The sequence below is a fragment of the Felis catus genome, chromosome C1 (assembly GCF_018350175.1).
Source record: "Felis catus isolate Fca126 chromosome C1, F.catus_Fca126_mat1.0, whole genome shotgun sequence".
NCBI classification, from domain to species: domain Eukaryota; kingdom Metazoa; phylum Chordata; class Mammalia; order Carnivora; family Felidae; genus Felis; species Felis catus.
The window spans coordinates 48,779,164-48,802,703 of NC_058375.1; the positions used below are offsets into that span (position 1 = coordinate 48,779,164).

The 23,540-nt window shown below is 36.5% G+C and overlaps 1 protein-coding gene across 1 annotated transcript in view; it reads left to right on the forward strand.

Moving 5' to 3' along the window:
* Nucleotides 1–23,540, forward strand: part of HOOK1 (hook microtubule tethering protein 1) — a 71,512-nt gene that overhangs the window by 1,788 nt on the left and 46,184 nt on the right. Inside the window, exons 3-6 of the mRNA XM_019839080.3 lie at nucleotides 7,078–7,163; nucleotides 13,938–14,010; nucleotides 17,760–17,810; nucleotides 19,218–19,350. Coding sequence (XP_019694639.2) covers nucleotides 7,078–7,163; nucleotides 13,938–14,010; nucleotides 17,760–17,810; nucleotides 19,218–19,350 — 343 coding nt within the window. The remainder of the gene's footprint in view (nucleotides 1–7,077; nucleotides 7,164–13,937; nucleotides 14,011–17,759; nucleotides 17,811–19,217; nucleotides 19,351–23,540) is intronic.

Consider the following 23,540-nt stretch of genomic DNA (forward strand, 5'->3'; position numbering starts at 1 on the left):
ACATTATTGCTCTAAACATCTGACTTAAGTAGTAAACTTCATCTTTGTGATGTCATTGACTTATATGAGGTGGTGAAGTAAAGGATGTTTTTGAATTGTATTGCAATGTTTTAAAATACTATGTACTATACCCATTCTTTTAGCCAGTATTTATTGAGTTCCTGCTTTGTTCAAGGCACTGAGGAAGACATATCAAGAATAATCAAGGAACTTTCCATTTTTTCCTGGAGTGGTAGGCAGAGTTGTGTATTTTTATAATGAGAGGCAAAATTCCTTAAAAACTGCAAAAATGCTATAGATGACATAGTAGGTTATTTGCTTCTCCAGTTCTAAGGCTGCTGAAACACTGGAGAAAATGGAATTACTGTGCAGATTGTTGCCTTTAAAAATGCTCTACAGACAAATCTACTTGCTCCCATAACAATGCCCAGCTATATAAAGACTAAGAACAACCACACAGATCCCCTCACATTTCTCTTTGCAAACCTCTACCAGTACCCTGTTTGAACCCCCAACTTTTCTCCCCTCAGAAATATGATCTCCTCCTTATCTTGACCCTAGCTCTAGATCCCATCCCTTCTACCTCTTCTAAAACTTTGCTTTTTCATTTCACTCTTTCTCTCCTTTGGATCCTTCCTCTTTACACATAAACTTACTTAAATCTTCCCTATCTTAAAAAGAAAACAAAGAGCCACCACTCCCTGTTAAAACCACACTCTATTTCCCCTTCCCTCTGCAGTCAAATTATTTGAGTTTTGTATACTCATCCTTTATACTTGAACTTTCATTCACTTCTCAACCCACTGCACATGAGATTCTTCTCTTAGGCCTTCACCTACTGGATTTGGCAAACTCGTAACTATTCTTTATTATCCTTATCTTACTTGATGGTTCTTTTGTGAGATCATCTTCTGCCTTAGTTTCTTGGGTACCTGTCTCTTGGCTTCTCTTTACCTCTCCAGATGATTTCCAGTGAACGTTGGTATCTGTCTTTGCCTTTGCCAGCCACTGCACTGTTGATGTCACCTCACTTCTCCAGGTTTTCCCAAACTCTCCCGATGCCCCAAGTCCTCCATGCCCACCATGCTGCACTGACTTTCTATTTCTTGAGGAATCTGGGCTTCTTAATTATACTTTCCTCTACCCAGAATATTCTCTGTCTAGTGAGTGACTGACTTCTTCTCACCATTCAGTTCTCGGATCTGTTGTCATCTTTCAGAGTCAGTAACAGTGAATGACTTACCTGTCCCCCAGTCCTATCTCTTTATAACCTGTCACCCCTTTGCTATGAGTCTGTAACACTTAACACTTTCTGAAGTCAGCCTATTTGCTCCATGGGGTCACAGCCCCTTTGTGACCTGTTTTCTGCTGTATTCCCAGGAACAACAACTGGCTGGGATCTCTAATACAACATTGAATCAAAGTGGTGATAGTCCATATCCTTGTCTTGGTCCTGACCTCAGAGACCAGTATTTCACCATTAAGGATGTAGGTTCTTGTAGATACCTGGGGTAAACTTTTAACAGTATGATAGAGGATTGATGGATTTCAGCAAGTAGAAATCAGGGGAAATGAATTTTCTAGACACAGGGAAGAAACCCTGGAAGTAATGTAAATGGTCTTCTTCGGCAGTAGATCAAAAAGAGGTAGTGGAGGCACATCCTTGTCATATCATCTCTCATTTCTTAATGTGCTCCCTACCATAGTAAGTAATGTTACATGTTGAGGGGAAGTAGTAGGAGATAAAAGATTAAAAAGTTATGATGGGGCTAAATCATGGAGGTGAGAAGAGAGCTGGTAGTAAACTCTGTTCTTTCAGCACTAGACAGTGTTCTAGGACAATAGAACCAACATTAATAGAATTTGAGAGGTCATTAAGAAAACCTGATTAGTACAGAGATGCCTCTTTTGGCAGTTTTTTTTAATTTTATTTTTTAATTTACATCCAAATTAGGTAGCATATAGTGCAACAATGATTTCAGGAGTAGATTCCTTAATGCCTCTTACCCATTTAGCCCATACCCCTTTCCACACCCCCTCCAGTAACCCTCTGTTTGTTCTCCATATTTATGAGTCTCTTATGCTTTGTCCCCCTCCCTGTTTTTATATTATTTTTGCTTCCCTTCCCTTATGTTCATCTGTTTTGTCTCCTAAAGCCCTCATATGAGTGAAGTCATACGATATCTATCTTTCTCTGACTAATTTCACTTAGCATAATATCCTCCAGTTCCATCCACATAGTTGCAAATGGCAAGATTTCATTCTTTTTGATTGCTGAGAAATACTCCATTGTGTGTGTGTGTGTGTGTGTGTGTGTGTGTGTGTGTGTACCACATCTTCTTTATCCATTCATCCATCGATGGACATTTGGGCTCTTTCCATACTTTGGCTATTGTTGATAGTGCTGCTATAAACATGGGGGTGCATGTGTCCCTTTGAAACAGCACACCTGTATCCCTTGGATAAATACCTAGTAGTGCAATTGCTGGGTTGTAGAATAGTTCTATTTTTAGTTTTTTGAGGAACCTCCATACTGTTTTCCAGAGTGGCTGCACCAGCTTGCATTCCCACCAACAATGCAGAAGAGATCCTCTTTCTCACATCCTCGCCAACATCTGTTGTTGCCTGAGTTCTTAATGTTAGCCATTCTGACAGGTGTAAGGTGGTATCTCATTGTGCTTTTGATTTGTATTTCCCTGATGGTGAGTGATGAGCATTTTTTCATGTGTCCGTTGGCTATCTGGATGTCTTCTTTGGAGAAGTGTCTATTCATGTCTTTTGCTCATCTCTTCACTGGATTGTTTTTTGGGTGTTGAATTTGGTAAGTTCTTTATAGATTTTGGATACTAACCCTTTATCTGATATGTCATTTGCAAATACCTTCTCCCATTCTGTCAGTTGCCTTTTAGTTTTGCTGATTGTTTCCTTCGCTGTGCAGAAGCTTTTTATTTGGATGAGGTCCCAGTAGTTCATTTTTGCTTTTGTTTCCCTTGCCTCTGGAGACGTGTTGAATAAGAAGTTGCTGTGGCTCTTTTGGCAGTTATTAAGAAGTTATATTTTAGGGGCGCCTGGGTGGCGCAGTCGGTTGAGCGTCCGACTTCAGCCAGGTCACGATCTCGCGGTCCGTGAGTTCGAGCCCCGCGTCAGGCTCTGGGCTGATGGCTCGGAGCCTGGAGCCTGTTTCCGATTCTGTGTCTCCCTCTCTCTCTGCCCCTCCCCCGTTCATGCTCTGTCTCTCTCTGTCCCAAAAATAAATTAAAAAAAAAAAAAAAAAAAAAAAAGAAGTTATATTTTATGGGACACCTGGGTGGCTCAGTTGGTTAAGCTTCTGACTCTCGATCTCAGCTCAGGACATGATCAGGACATTTTGGCTCAGGACATGATCTCATGAGATTGAGTCCCACACCTGGCTCTGCGCTGGGCATGGAGCTGCCTTAAGATTCTCTCTCTCCCTCTCCTGCTCCCCAGCACACACTCTTTTCCTCTCTCCCTCTCTTTCTCTCTCTCAAAAAAGAATGAAAGAAAGAAAGAAAGAAAGAAAGAAAGAAAGAAAGAAAGAAAGAAAGAAAGAAAGAAAGAGAAAGAAAGAAAGAAAGAAGGAAAAATGTTTTATTTTATGATTTGGAACTCATCTTAAAATAATTCGTTCTTAGAAATGTTGTACTGCTACTTAGCAAAAAGTTTAGAGCTGAAAGACAAATTTGGGCACCATTTACATGGTAGAGGGAGTATGTGAGAGTTTGCAGTATTTGCATGAATATATATTTAATAAACTTGGCTTTGTAACATTTGGAAAATTAAAATTTTGGGACTTGACTTTCACCAATAAAATTAGAATTGAACTATATTTTTAATGGTTTTCTTAGTTCTTGTGTTCTTTGACCTTGACAGGCAGGTGAGGGAAAAACAAATGCCAAATATATGCCCAAAGGAACAAAAAATATTAAAGGCTGAATCATTGTTATGAAAATCTTAAAACAATAATCTTTCTGAAATGAATATTTAGAGGAGGAGAATATGAGAATAGAGCTGACCCAAAGTTGAAGATTTTGGCTGTCAGTTGGGAAGACCCCCCCTTTCTTCCTTGATTTTGGTGACATTTATATTGAAGCAATTCAGGAACAATATTTCCACATTTTTGATTATTTGCGTTAAAGATAAATAAGAAAGTAAGATTGATTTGCAAGAACCCTGTGGTTACTGATGGAAGCCCTGTCTGCCCCTTTTGGGCCACTCACCAAAAAGACTTCTGCTTCTTTACCTCTGTGAAGAGTAGTGTGAAAGAGGACGGTTTCCTTTGTCCCTCTGCTTTGGCATCACTACCCACACTGAGCTTTTTAATTTATTCACTCTTCTTGGTTATAAAGCCTTTCTGTTTGGCCAAATGAAATTACATTCTGTGTTATCTAATTTATTTTGCAACTAGGTTAAGAACTTTCAAGAGACACTCCAATTAAAAATTTTTTTTAATGTTTATTTTTGAGAGGGAGAGAGAGGGAACACAAGTGAGCGAGGGTCAGACAGAGGGGGGACACAGAATTGGAAGCAGGCTCCAGGCTCTGAGCTTTCAGCACAGAGCCCGACCCTGGGCTTGAACCCATGAACCGTGAGATCATGACCTAGGCCGAAGTTGGGTGTTTAACCAACTGAGCCGCCAAGGCTCCCCGAGACACCCCAATTTAAATCCATGTCTAAGAGAAGGAAAAATTGATCTTAATCTGGACTTGGTGGTCAATGAGGCAATACTTAGTATATGTACTACTTTTACATATTTCTTTACTATTTTGCTTAATATTTTGTGCTTCTTAAATCATTCTTTTAAAATAACTAATCCTATCCATTTTGTAAAAAGCTAATGATATAAAATGTAAGTAGGAAGGGTTGAAAAGTGGGAGCCACAGTTTACCTGAAAGTATATGATTATCTTCTTTTTAAAGATGCCCTAACCCCGGGGTTTCTCTTTCCTGTACATCCACTTAATTGCAAAATCCTGGTTATTTCACATTTTAAATTCCATGAATTTATTCTGTCCTCTTGGTCAGTGTTACCCTATCTGTAAGCCACCTGTTTTATCAACAAGACTATTACAGGAGCCTTCTAACGGACTCGGGTGTAAAAGTTACTCTCTTCCTTTCTCTGTGTCAGTATTGTTGCTATCCTAAATATGCTAAAGTTATCACTCTCTTTCTTACTGTTCTTCAGTGATTCATCATCATCCAGAGCATTGGTTCTAAAAAATTGATGTGCATAAGAATTGCTGGGGCAGGGGCATGTGAGTGGCTCTGAAGGTTAAGTGTCTGACTCTTGATCTCAGCTCAGGTCATGAGTTCAAGCCCCACATTGAGCTCCACACTGGGCACGGAGCCTACTTAAAACCAACCAAACAAAAAAGAATCACTTAGGCATTTTCTGATTTAATGTGTCTAGAGATTCTGATTTGTGTTGTTCTTAGACCCCAAGCTTTGAGGAACCCCGAATCATAACTAATTGCTGACAGCTGCTGAGCTTGTACCAGGCGCTGATCTAAGTTGGCTCTGTTTGCTAATTCTCTCAACCATCTTGTGAGGTAGATACAAACTATTCTGCTGTTTCCCATTATAAGGATGATACCATCAAGGGTAAGTCCATGCTTCTTGTCATGGACCTCCAGAGTTCTGACCCATGTCTGTTTTCTTACCTGCCCCCCTTTGTTGTCGTCACCTCTTCCCCGTTCCTCTTTGCCCTGAAAATCCAGTAATACTGAACTGTATGTTGCCTAAAAATACCATTTCTTTTCAGGTATTTGTGCTCTTATCATGTTCCTATTTCCTAAAGCTTCCTTCCCTTGGTTCTTTCTTTACTCAAGACCTTCTGTTCAGGAATCATCTCTGAGAAGTATTTCCTAAATACAAACCCTAATTAGTTAACTCCTGTCTATTTCTGAATGATTTGTGCATACTATAGTCATGAGACTGGGAATGGCATGTTCTAGAAATAATTTATGTCTTTTTCTCCTGTCCTTAACTCTTGATTGCAACTGCTTGAGAGTAGGAAACAGGTGATTTTCCTTTGTAACCCCACGGTGCCCACATAGAGTAGGATCTCAGTAAAGTATCTTTGTGTACTTTGAAAGTAACTGTAGCTAGCGTTATTTGTCTGTGTCATTCTTCCATGTGTATTACCATAATGGAGACTTATTTGTAGAATCTCAAACAGAACCACTAAAAGTGAATCATGGAGGGGAGAGACTTTTGTCAGATTAAGATAGTTAAGTGGCAAATTAAGGAATTATAATTGAATAGTAAAGGAGATAAATATATGTAGGAAAAGAGAATCATAGTGTATTTAATTTAAGATCATTATGGGTTGAGATTAGACTTCTAGGAAATATATGACCCATTGTAGCTCTGCTGTAATTTGCTTTTCAAAAATTCTTGTCTTATATTTGCTTTTTAGAAAAAGACACCACAGTTTCACTTCTCTTTTTACCATGTACATGAATGTTTAACAAATAGAGATTCGACAAGAATAATATGTAAAGCCAAACTAAATAGAAACAACTTGATGTGGTGGGTGGGCCCTGGACCATTCATGCCCTGAGACTAATTGTTGGATGGCAGGCTGAGGTCCTGCCTTATTTCAGGCCTCACTGGTTAATTAAGTAGTTTTAGACTTGACATTTCTAGGCTTTGTTGTCCTACCAAATGATGTGAGTGAAATTTTAAGTTGAAATAATAGGTTACCTTAAAGTCCTTTCTGATGTTATTCTCCTAACGATGAACACAATATAGTTGATCTTAAGGTCTGTGCATCTGGCTCTCAGAAATTCTGAAGTACTTCCTACATTGCATCAATATATTTGACTGTTTTAGGTGTGATTATTTGAATTGTTAAGTGTTTATGTTTGTAAGACTATTACACAGCCACGAAAACTTGTTAGTATAGTTGCATTTGTTCGGCCCAGTCTGAATTTAAACAAAACAGGACAATTTATAGTTATTTTTCTCTGTCGTGTTCATATGTTTGGGGAGGGGAGTTGGTAACACCATCCTGTAAGGATAAAGGAACAGTAAAGTCATTTGCTCTGTGTCATTTTAGCTGCAGACATTCAATACTGCCGCACCTTGTCAAGATGTCAAACAGCTGACTAATGGAGTTGCCATGGCACAAGTTCTTCATCAAATGTAAGTAGTAGTCCAGACTCTTTTTGAAGGAATTGTAAACCCAATACCAAGGAAGAAAACTTAGCCGTGTATTCTAAAAGTTGCTGAAACTTTATCCTATTAAGTCGTGACAGGCATTATTACATCTAGGGCACAGGAAAGTTCACCACCTGATTCTTCCTTGCTTGTTCACAGAGGTAATCTTAATTAAGTGAGCAAACACGATTATTATCTAGCTAAGAGATTTTCATTTTTAAACTTGTCTGGTCACATTCACAAACTACAGTAACTGGAAAAGAAGCCATTTTAATGAATGGTATAATTGCTTATGATTTTTTGAGTTACTTTACTATCATTGGAAGGTATCAATGCATGGAGATTATTATTTTAGAGAGAATTGAAGTATATAATACTGGATTTGGAAAAAAATATTAAATTTTAAAATCTATATTTGAGTTAAAAGTAGGAATTCTATGACTCTACCAATAATAAAATGAGGTAGAAATGAATTTTGGAATCACAAATATTGGAGGATCTTAATAAAACGATTCTGTTTGGATTAGGCCCATTAGATATAATTATATAGTATCAAAAGTTCCTAAGTCCATTATTTCATAATTTTTGCCAAACATTGTGCAATGATTACGGTTATAACATCTGCAATATGAGCTCTACCCTTAGTAGGAACAAACAGGGCTAATTTATTAATTGATAGCCCTACTGATTTTGTATTAGCTTACTTTTAGGATAATGTGTCTTCCATGAGACCAGAACCCTATCTCTGCTATTTGCTTTATAGTCAGAGATGTTTTTTTCAGTGGTTGCCATCATTTTGTCAAGGTTTGTTGTGATTGACCTTGAAAACCCTGTAGATGGGTTTGCAGAAATTCCTTATCACCCTCAGAAAAACAACTCAAAGTGTCAAAATTGTAGTTACTTGGAATTTTCAACATGATCTAATGTGAATAGACAGATTTTATGGTTAACTCAAGATTAATACATTAAGAGACAAACTTAACATGTTAACTTTTTTTTTTTTGGCAGTCATTCTAAAATATGCCTTTCTCCCCTTCTTTTCTCAAACATGTTTCTTAAACATTTTATTTATTTATGCCCTGATTAGTTTCAAAGTGATTTAATTGGTCAGAACCAAGCATTCTGGATATGACCCTTTATTGATGATGTGGGAAAGTCGTCATTATTTTTTATTGTTAGAATGTGCCCCTTGCCTTTTGTTATTGCAGTATGTTGTGGGTATTGGTGTAGATGGAGCTACATTGTGGTTGGTATGGATGTAAGACTGGTACGCATTCATTGACTTCAACAGTGCCATCCAAAGCTGTTATTTATATGTATTGTGGTGGCTCTGGTAGCTTTTATACTACAGTACAATAGAAGAGACCTGTTTTTACTGTGATATGATGCATTGGCTCTTTGTCTCCCTGTACTCTACCACTGTACCTGATGTTTATTATTTTTTTTTATTTAAAAAAAATTTTTTTAGTGTTTATTTTGGGGAGACAGAGAGACAGAGTGGGGGAGGGGTAGAGAGAGAGGAAGACACAGAATCCAAAGGAGGCTCCAGGCTCTGAGCTGTCAGCACAGACCCCGACACGGGGCTCGAACCCACGAAGCATAGGATCATGACCTGGGCTGAAGTCAGATGCTCAACCAACTGAGTCACCCAGGTGCCCCTGTACCTGATGTTTAGAGTAGGGTCAGTTCAAATTTAGTTAAACTCTACCCTCTATCACTAACTCATTTTCCATAATCTGTTGGATTCTGCTGTTACTGCCAAACCTCTGGCTCTCTGATTTTCCTTTTTTTCTTTTCCTTCTCTCATTTGTCTCTTGTCTTCTAATGGCTTTTCTGCAAGAATAATAAAGTAGCCAAACAATCAGAAAGCTCTCTTTCTTCATAAAACATATGACAGTGACCTAAAATTGGATTGAAACCTCTTTTTTTGCTTTGCCTGTTTTGGCATGTACTTAGCTGTCTTAGTCTCCTTATCATCCAAGAATTATTTAAACTTTATTTTTCTTTTGAATCCCCTTCTAGTTTTATAGCTTTCCAGAAGACTGGATATGGATAGTGAAACTTAGAAGCAAACATTTTTCTCTAGTTGAATCAGTATATCATATTGCGGCTAGAAGGGCGCATTTTACCATATTTCTTTGAACACTCAAAAGCACTTTGTATATGTTACACTCTGTTATGAATTGCATTGATTACTATTGTGACTCACATCAAATCACATCAAAGTTGTAACTGAAGATGAGAAGGGAAATTCTGCTTTCTAAGGAAGTAGCAAAATTTAATGAGTAATTATTATTTACCTGAGGCAAGTATGGTAAATAATAAATCTTAAAAATCAATGCCCAAACTATATGACTTAGACTTGGAGAGTCATGGAATTATTGCTAGGGTTTTACAAGTCCTTAATTATTATCTTTGGCCTGAATACTTTTAAAAATATATGTAGATATTTAAAGAACACATGGGGAGAATCTATAATTACAGCTGCATCAGTGTCCCAGGATTGCCATAACAGAGTACCACAGAGTGGGTGGTTTAAAACAACAAAAATTTGTTTTAATTCTGGAGGCTAGAAGTCCTACATCAAGGTATTGGCTGGGTCATGCTCTCTCTGTTGCCTGTAGGGGAGGATCATTCCTTCCAGCTTTGGTACCGCCCTCCCCCCTCCCCACTCCCCCCCCCCCCATTCCCTAGTCTGTGGCGGCATGGCTCCATCTCTGTCCCTTCTCTGCTTGGTTGTCTTCCCTCCGTGTCCGTGTCTTTGTGTCCTCTCCTCTTCCAGTCGTATTAGTAATTTAGTTTGATCTCATCTTAATTTGATTGCATCTGCAATGACCCTGTTTCCAAATAAGGTCACATTGACAGATATTGGGGGTTAGAATATGAACATGTTATTTTGGAAGATACAGTTCAACCCACAACAACTATAAATACTATAGCATGTGACTTCCCCCAAAAGAAAGGCTTAATTTGGCCACTTTAAACAACAGATAACTTCTCTGCTTATTTCTTTTGCCTGTCTTGACTAGACATTTTTGCAAGAGGGAAAAGAGCGAGAACAAGAATGTAGAAACCCAGAGACCTCAAGTACCATGCAGCTATCTCTTCATTCATTCAGTCAGATATTGGAGTATTTGAAATGATGAATCATGATAGCCAACATCTGAGTATTTACTAAGTTATAAGCCATTGTTATATATCCTACGCATATGTTATTTCATTTAATTTTTACTGTTCTGTGAGGTAGATATTCCTCAGTCTATACATGAAACAGAGGTTTAGAGAGGTGAAACAACTTTGGTAAAATCAAATAACGAGTTAATAGCAAAGCCAGGATTGGCATAGCTTTGGCCTGACTCTAATACCTGTGCTCTCAGTCAGCTGTAATCCGTGAAATCTAGTATCTTGACCTTCTCCTGATAGGTTATTACTTTGGGGTCTTAATACATAAAAGACCAGATGTGCATGCCCAAAGTACAGATCACAATTTCATGTGTTAACCACAGTAGGCCTTTTGATTGTCCAAGAAAAACTATGTCAGGGTGTCTCTTGGAGCAAAACAACTATGTTGTGTATAGTAACCGGCAGCTGTTAATTATTGCCTGTATTTAGTTGGTAAAATTGTTGAAGACAAACACTATGAGTGGAGTTAAATAATTTTATACTCATTCCTACTTACTTTTGTTAGACAACAATTGGACCATATTTTGCTTCCTCAGTCTTATGTCCCCTCGAGTTTCACTGAAGTTCTGGGAAGGATGAGAAAAGGAGCTAATTGTTCAGGCCAGGAGTCTAGTTAAGACGTGTAGATGTGGCAGTGCAGAAGTGTAAGGAAGGATATGTCCAGAGTTACGAGGTTGGGTATCAAGGGGAAGGTTGGCTGCCATTACAAATGTTTCAGAAGAATGACTTGTTTATGAGAAAAGGAAGAAGGCCGAAGTTACGAAGTATTTCTCAGAGTGTTATAGGCTGAATGTTGGCATCCATTCCAGATTTCTGTGTTGAAGCCCTGACCCCCAGTGTTGTAGCTGTACTGGAGATGAGGCCTCTGAGAAGCAATTAAGGTTAAATAAGGTCATAAGAGTGGGGCCCTGATCTGATAGGATTGGAATCTTTGTAAAAGAGACATTAGAGAGCTCACTCTCTGTGAGCACACCAAGAAGAGGTCATGTGAGCACACGGACAGATGGCAGCCACCTACAGGCCTAAAGAAGAGAGCTGAGAACGAAACCTACCTTGCTACACCATTTTGATCTTGGGTTTCCAGCTTCCAGAGCTGTGCGAAGTAAATTTCTGTTATATAAGCCACCCAGTCTGTGATCGTTTGTTATAGAAGCTTGAGCAGACTAAGACGTAGGGCTGAAGTTGATTTGGAGTAGAAAGAAAGACAAGGAGGAACACAAGATAAAAGGAGGAAAGCTAGAAGAGGTAATGTCTAGATCCATTTTCTAGAGGTAATTAGAACATAATTCTAGAAGCATATATGATGATATCTTTTAGAAGACTTGTGTAGTAGGGTTCTCCAGAGAAATAGAATTAATAAGACATGGATATATATACAATAGGATGGACACACATACACGCACGCGCACACGCACACGGGACAGAGAAATTTGTTTTTAGGATTGGTTCACATGATTGTGGAGGCTGGCAAGTCCAGAATCCACAGGTCAGGACTGCAGGCCAAAGATCCAGGAAAGAGTGGATGTTGCAGCCAGAGTCCACAGGCAATCTCTTGGCAGAATTTACTCTTTCTTGAGGGGGGTTAGTCTTTTTCTTAAAGGCTTCAATTGACTGGATGAGACCCACCCACATTATGGAGGGTAATGTGTTTTATTTAAAGTCTACTGATTTTTTTTTTATTAAAAAAAATTTTTTTAATGTTTATTTGAGAGAGAGCGAGAGCGTGAGCAGGGGAGGGGCAGAGAGAGAGGGAGACACAGAATCCAGGCTCTGAGCTGTCAGCACAGAGCCTGATACAGGGTTCAAACTCACGAGCTGTGAGATCATGACCTGAGCCAATGTCAGACACTCAGCCGACGGAGCCACCTAGGCGCCCCTAAAGTCTACTGATTTAAATGTTAATCTTATCTAAAAAAGTATTTTCATAGCCACATCCAAGCATGTTTGAACAAAAACTGGGTATCCTGACCTAGCCAAGTTAATACATAAAATTAATCATCACAACTGGCTTACCTCTTTTACTTAATCTGATGTCGAAAGAAATGAATTTACTTTGATGACAGTTTTGACTTATTAGTAAATCAGAATTTTCAGGCAAGTGCTTGGTTAGAAATACACCATTCATATATTGAGCCAAGTCATTTTGGTAATTGTAGCCTTAGTATCTGGGAAAAGTTGAATATAATTAACATTAATTTGCTCAAAAGAAAATGGTTACATATTCCACATAGATGAATTAGAAATGAAGTCATTTTTGGTTACCCAGTCAAAGCAATATCTTCTGTATTAGAACGTCTGAGGCAGAATGATTTGTGGAAAGCTAAGCACTGTGTTCTAGTTTTAGCTTTTCATTTTTAAATTCAAGTTTGGAAGAGGATCCCTTTAATTTCTTCCCTCACTTTTGTTGGCTTATGTGTAAAGTGAAAATCTAGACAAGACCTTGAAAACCTCTTCTAGCACTATTCTGTGATTTTACAGTGTTTAACTCTTTTCAAAAAAAATTTTTTAATGTTTATTTATTTTTGAGAGAGAGAAAGAGAGACAGAGTGCAAGCAGGAGAGGAGCAGAGAGAGAGGGAGACACAGAATCCGAAGCAGGCTCCAGGCTCTGAGCTGTCAGCACAGAGCCGGATGCAGGGCTCGAACCCTTGAACCGTGAGATCATGGCCTGAGCTGAAGTCAGACGCTTAACTGACTGAGCCACCCAGGCGCCCCTGTAGTGTTTAACTCTTAAAGAATGTCTCACATTTTCCTTTGAGTAGAGTTTTTGTGCTCTTTACTTTCCTGCTTTAATAGCTATTTCCCTGAGAGTCATGGTAGTAAATTATTCATCTTTATATTAATCTTGCTCGGTTCCTTACTCAGAGCAAGCATCCAAATTTTTGTTTAGAATATGTATGATCTATTAGTGTAGTTCACTATATAGTCAAATGTTATTCTTTCAAACCTTATTAAATACATAAAAAATCAATATAGCAATTCATTGTCCTGGCCTCCCATGTTAATATGACTTCACGAGTTTAAAACTAAACTGTCCTTGTAGACTTCTCATTACACTCATTCTCCTCAGTTACAATCAAATAATTTTGGCCTTTTCTATATACTAGTGTGATTTGGGGCTAATTACATAGCTTCTCTCATCTTCATTTCTCTGAAGAGTAAGATTGAGGATAATCATAATTCTTTTCCAGTGACTACAATATTGAAAGTTGCAATATGGAAAAACATCAAGCCCAGTGCTTGATACAGAATAGACATATTAAAATGTTAGTTTTAATTTCTACCCCCCCCCTTTAGGATTGGGACTTATACATCTTCCTGCTACCAGAGTGTCTTGTATGAGATATTCAGTAAATGTTTATTAAATTGAAGATGCTAATGAATTAAGTAATTTATTATGAGAAATTCCAAAAGAAATCCTTAAGAATCACTAAAAATTCAGGGGGTTCAGTTAAATAATGTTTGCTGTTCATATTAAGGACAGGCTTTTAGATATAAAATAACTTTATTGATTTAATTTAGTACTTTCCATGCAACAAAAACATTTAAATGTTTTGCATTTGTGTTTTCATTTCAGAGATGTAGCTTGGTTCGATGAATCTTGGTTAAGCCGAATTAAAGAAGATACGGGTGACAACTGGAGAATAAAGGTATACAGAATGAGCAGTAGAAGCACTTAACCCAAACAGTGATTTTAAAATTAGCACTAAGCTCAGCTAAATCTTTTTTTTTTAATTAATTTAAGGGTGCATTTTATTGTGTGCAGTTTGTTTTGACACATGCATGTTCTTAGGTAACTACAGTCATAATTAGATGTGGAACATTTCCATTAACCCAGAACATGCACTTACGTCCTTTCCCACTTAATCCCCACTCCTCGCTTGGCCCCGTGGATCTGCTTTCTGTCACTGTAGATTTCTAGAATTCTGTATAAATGGTAACAGACATTATTTACTTTTTGTTACTCTTTGTGTCTAGCATCTTTCACTCAGTGTGATGTTTTTGAGACTTACCCATGCTACCTGTATTAGGAGTTATTTATTATTATTATTATTATTATTATTATTATTATTATTATTATTATTATTTTCCTGAGTAGTATTTCATTACATTGATAGTCTACAATTTGCTTACCCATTCACCTGTTAATGGATGTTGGAATTGTTTCAGTTTTTAGCTACTATGGATACAGTTACAATGAATATTTAGTATGAGTCCTTGCGTAGACATGTGTCTAATTTCTCTTAGATAAATTCCTCAATGTGATTGTATCTGGTTATGTAAGTATATATTTGATCTTATAAGAAACTACCAAACTGATTTTGTTTCTTCATAAGTCAGTTTTGTTGTGTATTATAGGGCATTTGTGTGTTTCACTTAGGGTGTCCAATTTGTTGGCATACAGTTCTTAACTGTGTTATTTTGCTAATATAATATTTGCTAATATAATATGCTGGTAACTCTGTGATCTTTAGTGATGTATCCTTTTTCTTTCCCGATGTTGGCAGTTTATGTGTTTTGTCTTTTTTTTCTTGAGAAGTTTGGTTTGATGTTTTTCAAGTTTTTTGTTTTTTGTTTTTTTTTAAGAACTAGCTTTTGTTTTTTATATATTTCCTTTCTGTATTATTTCCTTTCCTTTACCTATACCTTCTCTTCTTTCTTTATGCCTTAAAGTAGAAAATTAAATCATAAGTTTTAGGCACCTTTTTTCCCCTAATTTAAGCATTGCCTTACACATCTCACACATTTTGACATTCTATGTTAGTATTTTCATTCAGTTTAAAATACTCATTAATTCCCCATGTGATTTCTTTTGACCTACAGGTAGATTAGAAGTAGATATTTCAAATTATAAATATTTGAAGATTTTTTAGGCACCTTTTTTATATTCATTGATTTCTAATTTCCATTTTTGTTTGATAACATAACTCCATATTGAGAAATTCTTTTACATTTATTGAGACTTATTTTATGACCTAACATATGGTCTGTTTTGGTGAATGTTCTATGTGCCCTTGAACATGTATTCTGCAGGCAGATTATATCAAACTTACTGATAGTTCTGTTGCACTTTTATATCTTTATTGATTTTTCTGTGACCATCCTGTCAGTTATGGAAGAGGAGTCCTTAAATCTCTAACAATGATTGTGAATTTGTCAATTTCTCGTTTTAGTTCTGTTAACTTTTATCATGTAATTTGAATCTCTTGTTAGGTTTATATACATTATTTTTTAAATGTCTTCTTGGTGAATGAATCTACTTATCATTATGAAAGACCTTTTTTTTTTTTTTATCCCTGGCAATATTCCTTGCTCTGAAGTTTAATTTGTCTGACATTAATGTAGCCACTCTAGTTTTATGATTATTTCTTGCTTTAGTGTATCTTTTTTTATTCTTTTAATCTGTATCTTTATGTTAGGTCTCTCATGTACACATCTAATAGTTGAGTCTTCCTTTTTTATCCATAGAATATCTATTTTTTTAAGTTTGTATTAAAATTTATTTATTTATTTATTTATTTATTTATTTATTTATTTATTTATTTAAAAAAAACTGAGTTGAATCCTCAGCAGCTTTTTTTTTTTTTTAAGTTTATTTATTTTTGAGACAGAGACAGAGCATGAACGGGGGAGCGGCAGAGAGAGAGGGAGACACAGAATCGGAAGCAGGCTCCAGGCTCTGGGCCATCAGCCCAGAGCCCAACGCGGAGCTCGAACTCCTGGACCGCGAGATCGTGACCTGAGCCGAAGTAGGACGCTTAACTGACTGAGCCACCCAGGCGCCCCTGTATTAAAATTTTTTTAGTGTTTATTTACTTTTGAGAGAGAGACAGACAGACAGACAGACAGAAAGACAGACAGAGTGTGAGCAGGGGAGGGGAAGAGAGAGAGGGAGACAAAGAATCCAAAGCAGACTCCAGGCTTCAGCTGTCAGCATAGAGCCCATGTGGGGCTCGAACCCACGAACTGCGAGATCATGACCTGAGCTGAAGTCAGACGCTTAACCAACTGAGCCACCCAGGCGCTCCTGGTTTTTGTTTTTGTTTTTGTTTTTGTTTTTGTTTTTGTTTTTGTTTTTAAAGAAAATCTTCCATTTTTTTTCTTACATTCCTATTTCCATTTAAATCCTTGAACATTATTTCTAAGCTAGCAGTTTTAACATTGTTATCTTCTAATTCTTTCATCGCTCATTTCTGGGCTTGTTTCTATTGACTGAGATTTCTCCTCATGATCCATGTTTTTTTAATGATCCATATTTTCCTGCTTCTTCACATATGTAGTAGTTTTTTATTGGATGCTAAACAGTGTTTGGATGCTAGAATTTCATTGTTGAGTGCTGGATTTTTTGTTTTTCTTCGAAGAGAGTCAGACTTTGTTCTTGCAAGCAATTAAGATACTTATGAATCAATTTGATCCTTCTAAAGTTTTGGGTGGGAGGCAGATCTAGGGTTATCTTTCTTCTAGGGCTAGTTTAGACAAACTACTAAGGTATGACCTTTTCAAAGTCTTTAGTGAATGCTTGTCTATACAGCATTGTCTCTTCACTCTGGCTGATGGGAATTTCAACCATTTCTGGCCTTGTGTAATCTTTGGAAATTGTTCAGCTTAAAGTTCCCTGGCTTGTTTTTGCCTTGGGAGTTATTCTTGACTGGGGAAAAAATGGGGGAAAAAGTGAATTTTTTTTTGTTGAATCTCACTGAGTTTCTCTCGTGCACATGCGAATTAGTATTCAGCTGAAAGACATAAACCACTGTGTAGATTTCCGGAGCTCTTTTCCTCCATAGTGCTCACCTCTTCATTTGTCTGCCTACAAAGTCTAACTACCTTGACCTTCCTGAACTTCTGAAGTCTAACTCCTCAACTCAAGGAGAACCTCAGGCTTTGTTCAGGTTCTACCACTCCATTCCATGGAATGAAAATCCCCTCCAGAGAGAAATCTTGGACTAGAGTTGGACTCATCTTTTTGTTTTCCTTCTCTCAGAAATTAGAGTTCCATCCTGCCCAATGGCTAAAGCTTGGAAACAGTTGTTTCTCTGTATTTTGTCCTGTTTTCTGTTGTTTTTGGCAACAGAATAAGTAGAAACCTTGGTACTCATTCATAACTGGAGGTGAACATAGTCAAAGCTAAATCTTTAAAGTTGTACTTTTCCTCATTGCGTCTCATTTTAAATAGAATCACCCTGGTTAACCTATGTAAGCATGAAGACATTTTTAATCAAACTCCGATTAAAGCTTTCATGTTTAAAAAATATCATATGCTTGAATCTATAAAACTCTAATGTATGTTTTTGTTGTCATTTTTATGAGGCCAGAGTTCTTATGTCTTTCACATTGGCATAAATTTTCCTTCATTACTGATGTGAAATAATTCATTGAATTCTTATTTTTTTTCCATTAGGCTAGTAATTTAAAGAAGGTACTTCAAGGAATTATGAGTTATTACAATGAGGTATGAAAAACATCTGATTTGTTTAAATACCAAATCATATATGATAATTATGTTGACACTAAAAAAAACTTGGATTTTAGTTTATAACATTTTACTGAAATGTAATTCATAATTAGAATATATTGTTTTTTGCCATGTTCAGAACACTCAAATTTTGTGAACATGAATAGGCTTAAACTAATATATAGGTTTGTAAAATAATGTTCCTTCTATATTGATACTCCTGAAATTGGTTATTTTCTACAATTGAATTACTGTCATTTCTGTATGACTTGATTTTAAAAAATGCAAAGTCTGTACAAATAGATTTTATAATTAAGTTGAAGTGTTTCCTATGTAAGTATTATTTTGACATTTCTTTTCAGTGCAAGCAGCAGCAAAGGTATCCTGTGAAATTATGCTTTTGTGCAAGTGAAATAGAAAATAAGCAAAATGGAAGTAGTATTAAAGTCACTTTAGATGGTACATTATTCAAGTAGGTTTTTGTTTTTTTCTTATTCAATACCGTAACAAGTTTTCTAATAGGGTTATTTGATATAAGAAAGTTTATTGCTCATGTTTGCAATCTTTTGGTTTGGTTTTGCCATTAAAATATTTGTTTTCTATTTTTACTCTTTTAAATTTTTTAATTTTTTCTTTATTTTTGAGAAAGAGAGAGTGCGAGCAGGGGAGGGGCAAAGAGAGAGGAAGAATCTCAAGCCGGCTATGCACTGTGAGCTCAGAGCCCAACGTAGGGCTTGAACTCACAAAACTGTGAGATCACTGCCTAAGCTGAAATTAAGAGTTAGGTGCTTAACTGACTGAGCCATCCAGGCGCCCTGGTTTCTGTTTTTTAAAGTTGTCACATATTTACACTTGTATTTTTTTCCAAATAATTTTAAAGACTGAAAAGTTTCAATTTATTAATGCCTAAAACTCATTTTGGAACTTTTTTTTTTAATGTCAAGAAAATTTTTTAAAATGCTAAAAAAAGATAAGGAAAGATTAATCCATTGGATTTGTTAGATTTGCTGTTCTTTTGTAAGTGTGATGATTTATATTATGGTTTCTGTTATTCAATCATGCGTCAAAATATTATGCATATCTTTTGGCTTACGTAAATCTATTTTTGGAAAGGTGTAACTTTTGTCATAATAGATCAGGCTAGGGGTTTCTTAATCCCTTTGACAGTGGGATCAAAGGATATTGATGTAAAACTATTTTAGTTGCTGTTGGTTCGTTACTCAAAATTTTGGGATGCTGCTTGAACTTTGCTTACTGGTTTTAGTAAATAATTATGGATATATCAATTTGTTGATTTATCTCATGATCCTATTTATAATTTATTTTCCTTGTGATAATTAAATGTAATAAATTCTTTGTAATCTACATAAATGAGTGATCTAATTTATTGTCTCACTACTGCAGTTTTTGGGGCAGCAGATTTCTGAAGAACTCATCCCTGATTTGAACCAAATAACTGAATGTTCAGATTCTGTGGAGCTAGGGAGGTTGCTCCAGCTTATTTTAGGTTGTGCCGTCAATTGTGAAAAGAAGCAAGGTAAGTGAATTTCAATCAATTCAAAGTCAATCTGGGAATATTTACTTTCTAGGAATAACCTACATTGTTATAGAAAGTAGCCTAAAAATTCACTGTTGCATCTTGCACAAATCACCTGGAAATGTAGCCTAGGAGATCTTAATTCTATCCCTGTTCTGCCATTAATAAGTTACAAATCTTAGCTGTGCCTGGATTCTGAGATTTATATTCAGTGGCTAAATTAAATGTATTTTAGTTTAATTAATTTAATTTATAATATGCAGTGCTAGGACTTAGTGGATATTTAGTAAAAATTGTATTTGTTCATCTGCTACATTTTCTGATAGAAGATAGAATCTTAGGCTGATTCAGATTTTTATAAATAAATATGCAGATACTAAGTTATAACCCAAGCTTCCTCAGATGATATTCTGCTCTTTTCAGAAGAATGCCTGTCCAGCGTATCCTCCACTTAAGCAATCTGATGACACAAATGTAATTGTTATATTGGTATATCCAAAAACAGTGACTCATATCCTAGTGAATACAAAAAGATCATTTTTGGTTGCATGTAGTGAATGAAATAATGAATGGAACACACCAAAATTTACTTCCTTCAGAGTCTTGCATCAGTCTGGGTGGTAAGATTTTTGTTGCTGATGTTTTTTGCCGGAGTCATCCAAACTTGGTCTCAGTACATCACCTTTATGAGAGAACGTTGGGTGCTTAAGTTTGTAAAAAACTGTAAGCCAGGATTTTAGAAGACAAGTTCAACATTATCTAGTGAAGTAATAATATGAGGCAGGTTAAATTCAATAAGAACAAACTCAGGAAGGAGAAAGATAAAATACATGAAATTAATTGCTTTGTTTTTTTAAGTTTATTTATTTATTCTGAGAGAGCTGGAGAGAGCATGAGCGGGGAAGGGACAGAGAAAGAGGGAGAAAGAATCCCCAGCGGGCTCTGTACTGTCAGCACAGAGCCTGATATGGATCTCAAACTCATGAACCATGAGATCATGACCTGAACTGAAGTCGGATGCTCAACTGACTTAACCACCCAAGCGCCCCAGAAATTAATTGCTTCTCAATAAAAAAGGACAGTGACAGGGTATCAGAAAATCTTGGTATTAGTTCATCTCTATCATCAACTAGCTATTTTTTTCTAGGGCAAGTGAGTATTTCTCCACAGGCTTTTATTTTTCAGAGATAGTGTCAAAGATCTATGTATTGGGGTTTTTCACACAAATAAGGAGAATTTGGTCATCAAAAGTTATTAACACTTTCATAAATTTTAATTACAAATTGACAAATAGCAATTAATTTATAAATCTAGCAATTTTCTGTTATTGTGATCCTTTTTATTTTTTATTTGATTAATGCTTTGTTTCTCTTTCAGTTACTGGTTATTTATAACATCTGCTTGCTTAATTTTAGCACATTTGTCAGTTTTTTTATTGAAGTGTAATTGACATTCAATTTTATATTAGTTTCTGGTGTACAGCATATTGATCTGACACTTCTGTACATTACTCAGTGCTCACCATGGTTAGTGTAGTCACCATCTGTCTCCAGTGTTATTACGGTGTTATTTACTATAATCCCTAGGCTGTACTTTCATTACTGTGACTAATTTATTTTATAACTTTAAGTTTGCACCTCTTAATTCCCTGTATCTGTTTCACCCATTCTCCTGCTCACCCCTTCTCTAACAACCATATAAGTGAAATCATATGGTATTTGTCTTTATCTGACTGACTCCTTTCACTTACCATCATACATTTTAGGCCCATCCATTTGTTGAGAACGCCAGCTCTCATTCTTTGGCTGTGGCTGAGTAATATTCTGTCCTGTGTATGTAGACTACATCTTCTTTATTCATCTATTGACAGATATTTGGGTTGCTTCCATATCTTGGCTATTGTAAATAATGCTGCAATCAGCATAGGGGTGCATATATCTTTTCAAATTAGTGTTTACATTTTCTTTGGTTAAATACCTTGTGTTGGAATTACTGGGTTGTATAGTAGTTCTGTTATCTATGTTTTTGAGGAACCTCCATACTGTCTTCCACAGTAGTTTCACCATTATATATTCCTACCAACAGCGCATGAGGGTTCCTTTTCCTCCACATCCTCTCCAACACTTGTTATTTCTTGTGTTTTTTATTATAGCCATTCTGACTGGCATGAGGTGATATCTTATGGTGGTTTTGATTTGCATTTCCCTGATTGTTAGTGATGTTGAGCATCTTTTCATGTACCTGTTGGTCATTTGTATTTATTCTCTGGAAAAATGTTGGGGTCCTCTCATTCTTAAATCAGATTGTTTGTATTTTTGGTGTTGAGCTGTAGAAGTTCATCACGTATTTTGTATATTAACCCCTTATTAGATAGATAATTTACAGTTATCTTCTATTCAGTGGACTGTCTTGCCTCAGGAGACATACCCATAAATATGTTGCTAAGGCTGATGTTCAGGAGATTACTGCCTATGTTTTCTGTTAGGAGTTTTACAGCTTAGGTCTCACAGGTTTCCCAGCACCATTTATTGAAGAGACTGTCTTTTTTCTATTGTATATTCTTTTTTTTTCTTAATTTTTATTCATTTTTGAGAGCGAAAAAGAGAGAGGGAGAGAGAGAGAGAGAAAGGGAGGGAGAGAGAGTGGGAGGGGCAGAGAGGAAGACACAGAATCCAAAGCAGGCTTCTGGCTCTGAGCTGTCAGCACAGAGCCCGATGCGGGGCTCAAACCCACAAACCACAGGATCACGATCTGATCTGAAGTCAGATGCTTAACCAACTGAGCCTCCCAGGCACCCCTCCATTGTATATTCTTGACTTCTTTGTCATTGATTAATTGACCGGGTAGGTGTGGGTATATTTCTGGGCTCTGTATCCTATTGCATTAATCTATGTGTCTCTTGTGCCAGTACCAGACTATTCCAATTACCACAGCTTTGTAGTATATCTCGAAACCTGGGATTGTGATACCTCCAGCTTTGTTGTTCTTTCTCAAGATTGCTTTGGCTATTCAAGTTTTTTTGTGGTTCCATACAGGTTTTAAGATTATTTATTCTAGTTCTTTGAAAAATGCTTTTGGCATTTCGATAGGGATTGCAATGAACCTGTAGATGTTTGGGTAGTATGGACATTTAACAATATTAATTCTTTCAGTTGATGAGCATGGTACATCTTTCCATTTGTGTCATCTTCAATTTCTTTCAGATTTCAGAGTACTGGTCTTTCACTTTATTGGTTAAGTTTATTCCTAGGTATTTTATTTTGGCATAGTTGTAAATGGGATTGTTTTCTTAGTATGTTTCTGCCACTTCATTGTTAGTATGTAGAAACACACCAGATTTCTTTATATTGATTTTGTATCCTCCGTCTTCACCTCATTTATTAATTGTAGTAGATTTTTGGTGGGGTCTTTAGTGTTCTCTATACGCAGTAGTTTGTCATCTGTAAATAGTGATGATTTAACTTCCTCCTTACCAGTTTGGGTGCCTTTTACTTCCTTACTTTTCTGCGGTTGTCGCAGCTAGGACTTCCAGTAGTACTGTGCTGAATAAAAGTGGTGAGAGTGGACAGCCTTACCTTGATACTGATCTTAGAGGAAAAGTTTTCAGTGTTTCATCATTGAGTATGATGTTACCTGTGAGATTTTTTTATATGACCTTTATTATGTTGAGATATGTTCCCTCCAAAACTACTTCGTTGAGGGTTTTTATCATAAATGGATATTGTACTTTGTCATATGCTTTTATGCATCTTTTGATGTGATCACATGGTTTTTATCAGTCCTGTTGTTGATGTGATGTATCACATTGATGTGTGAATATTGAACCACCCTGGCCTTCCTGGAATAAATCTCACTTAATTGTGGTGAATGATCCTTAAAGTGTTATTGAGTGTGTTTTGCTAATATTTTGTTGAGGATTTGGGCATCTGTGTTTGTCAGAGTTATTGGCCTGTAGTTATCTTTTTTAGTGGAGTCTTGATCTGCTTTTGGTATCAGGGTAGTGTTGGCCTCATGGGATCAATTTGGAAGTTTTCTTTCCTCTTCTATTTTTTTGGAATAGTTTGAGAAGAATAGGTATTAACTCTTTAAATGTTTGGTAGAATTTACTGTGAAGCCAGCTGGTCCTGGACATTTGTTTATTGGGAGTTTTTTTTTTTTTTTTTAATTACTGATTCAGTTTCATTACTAGT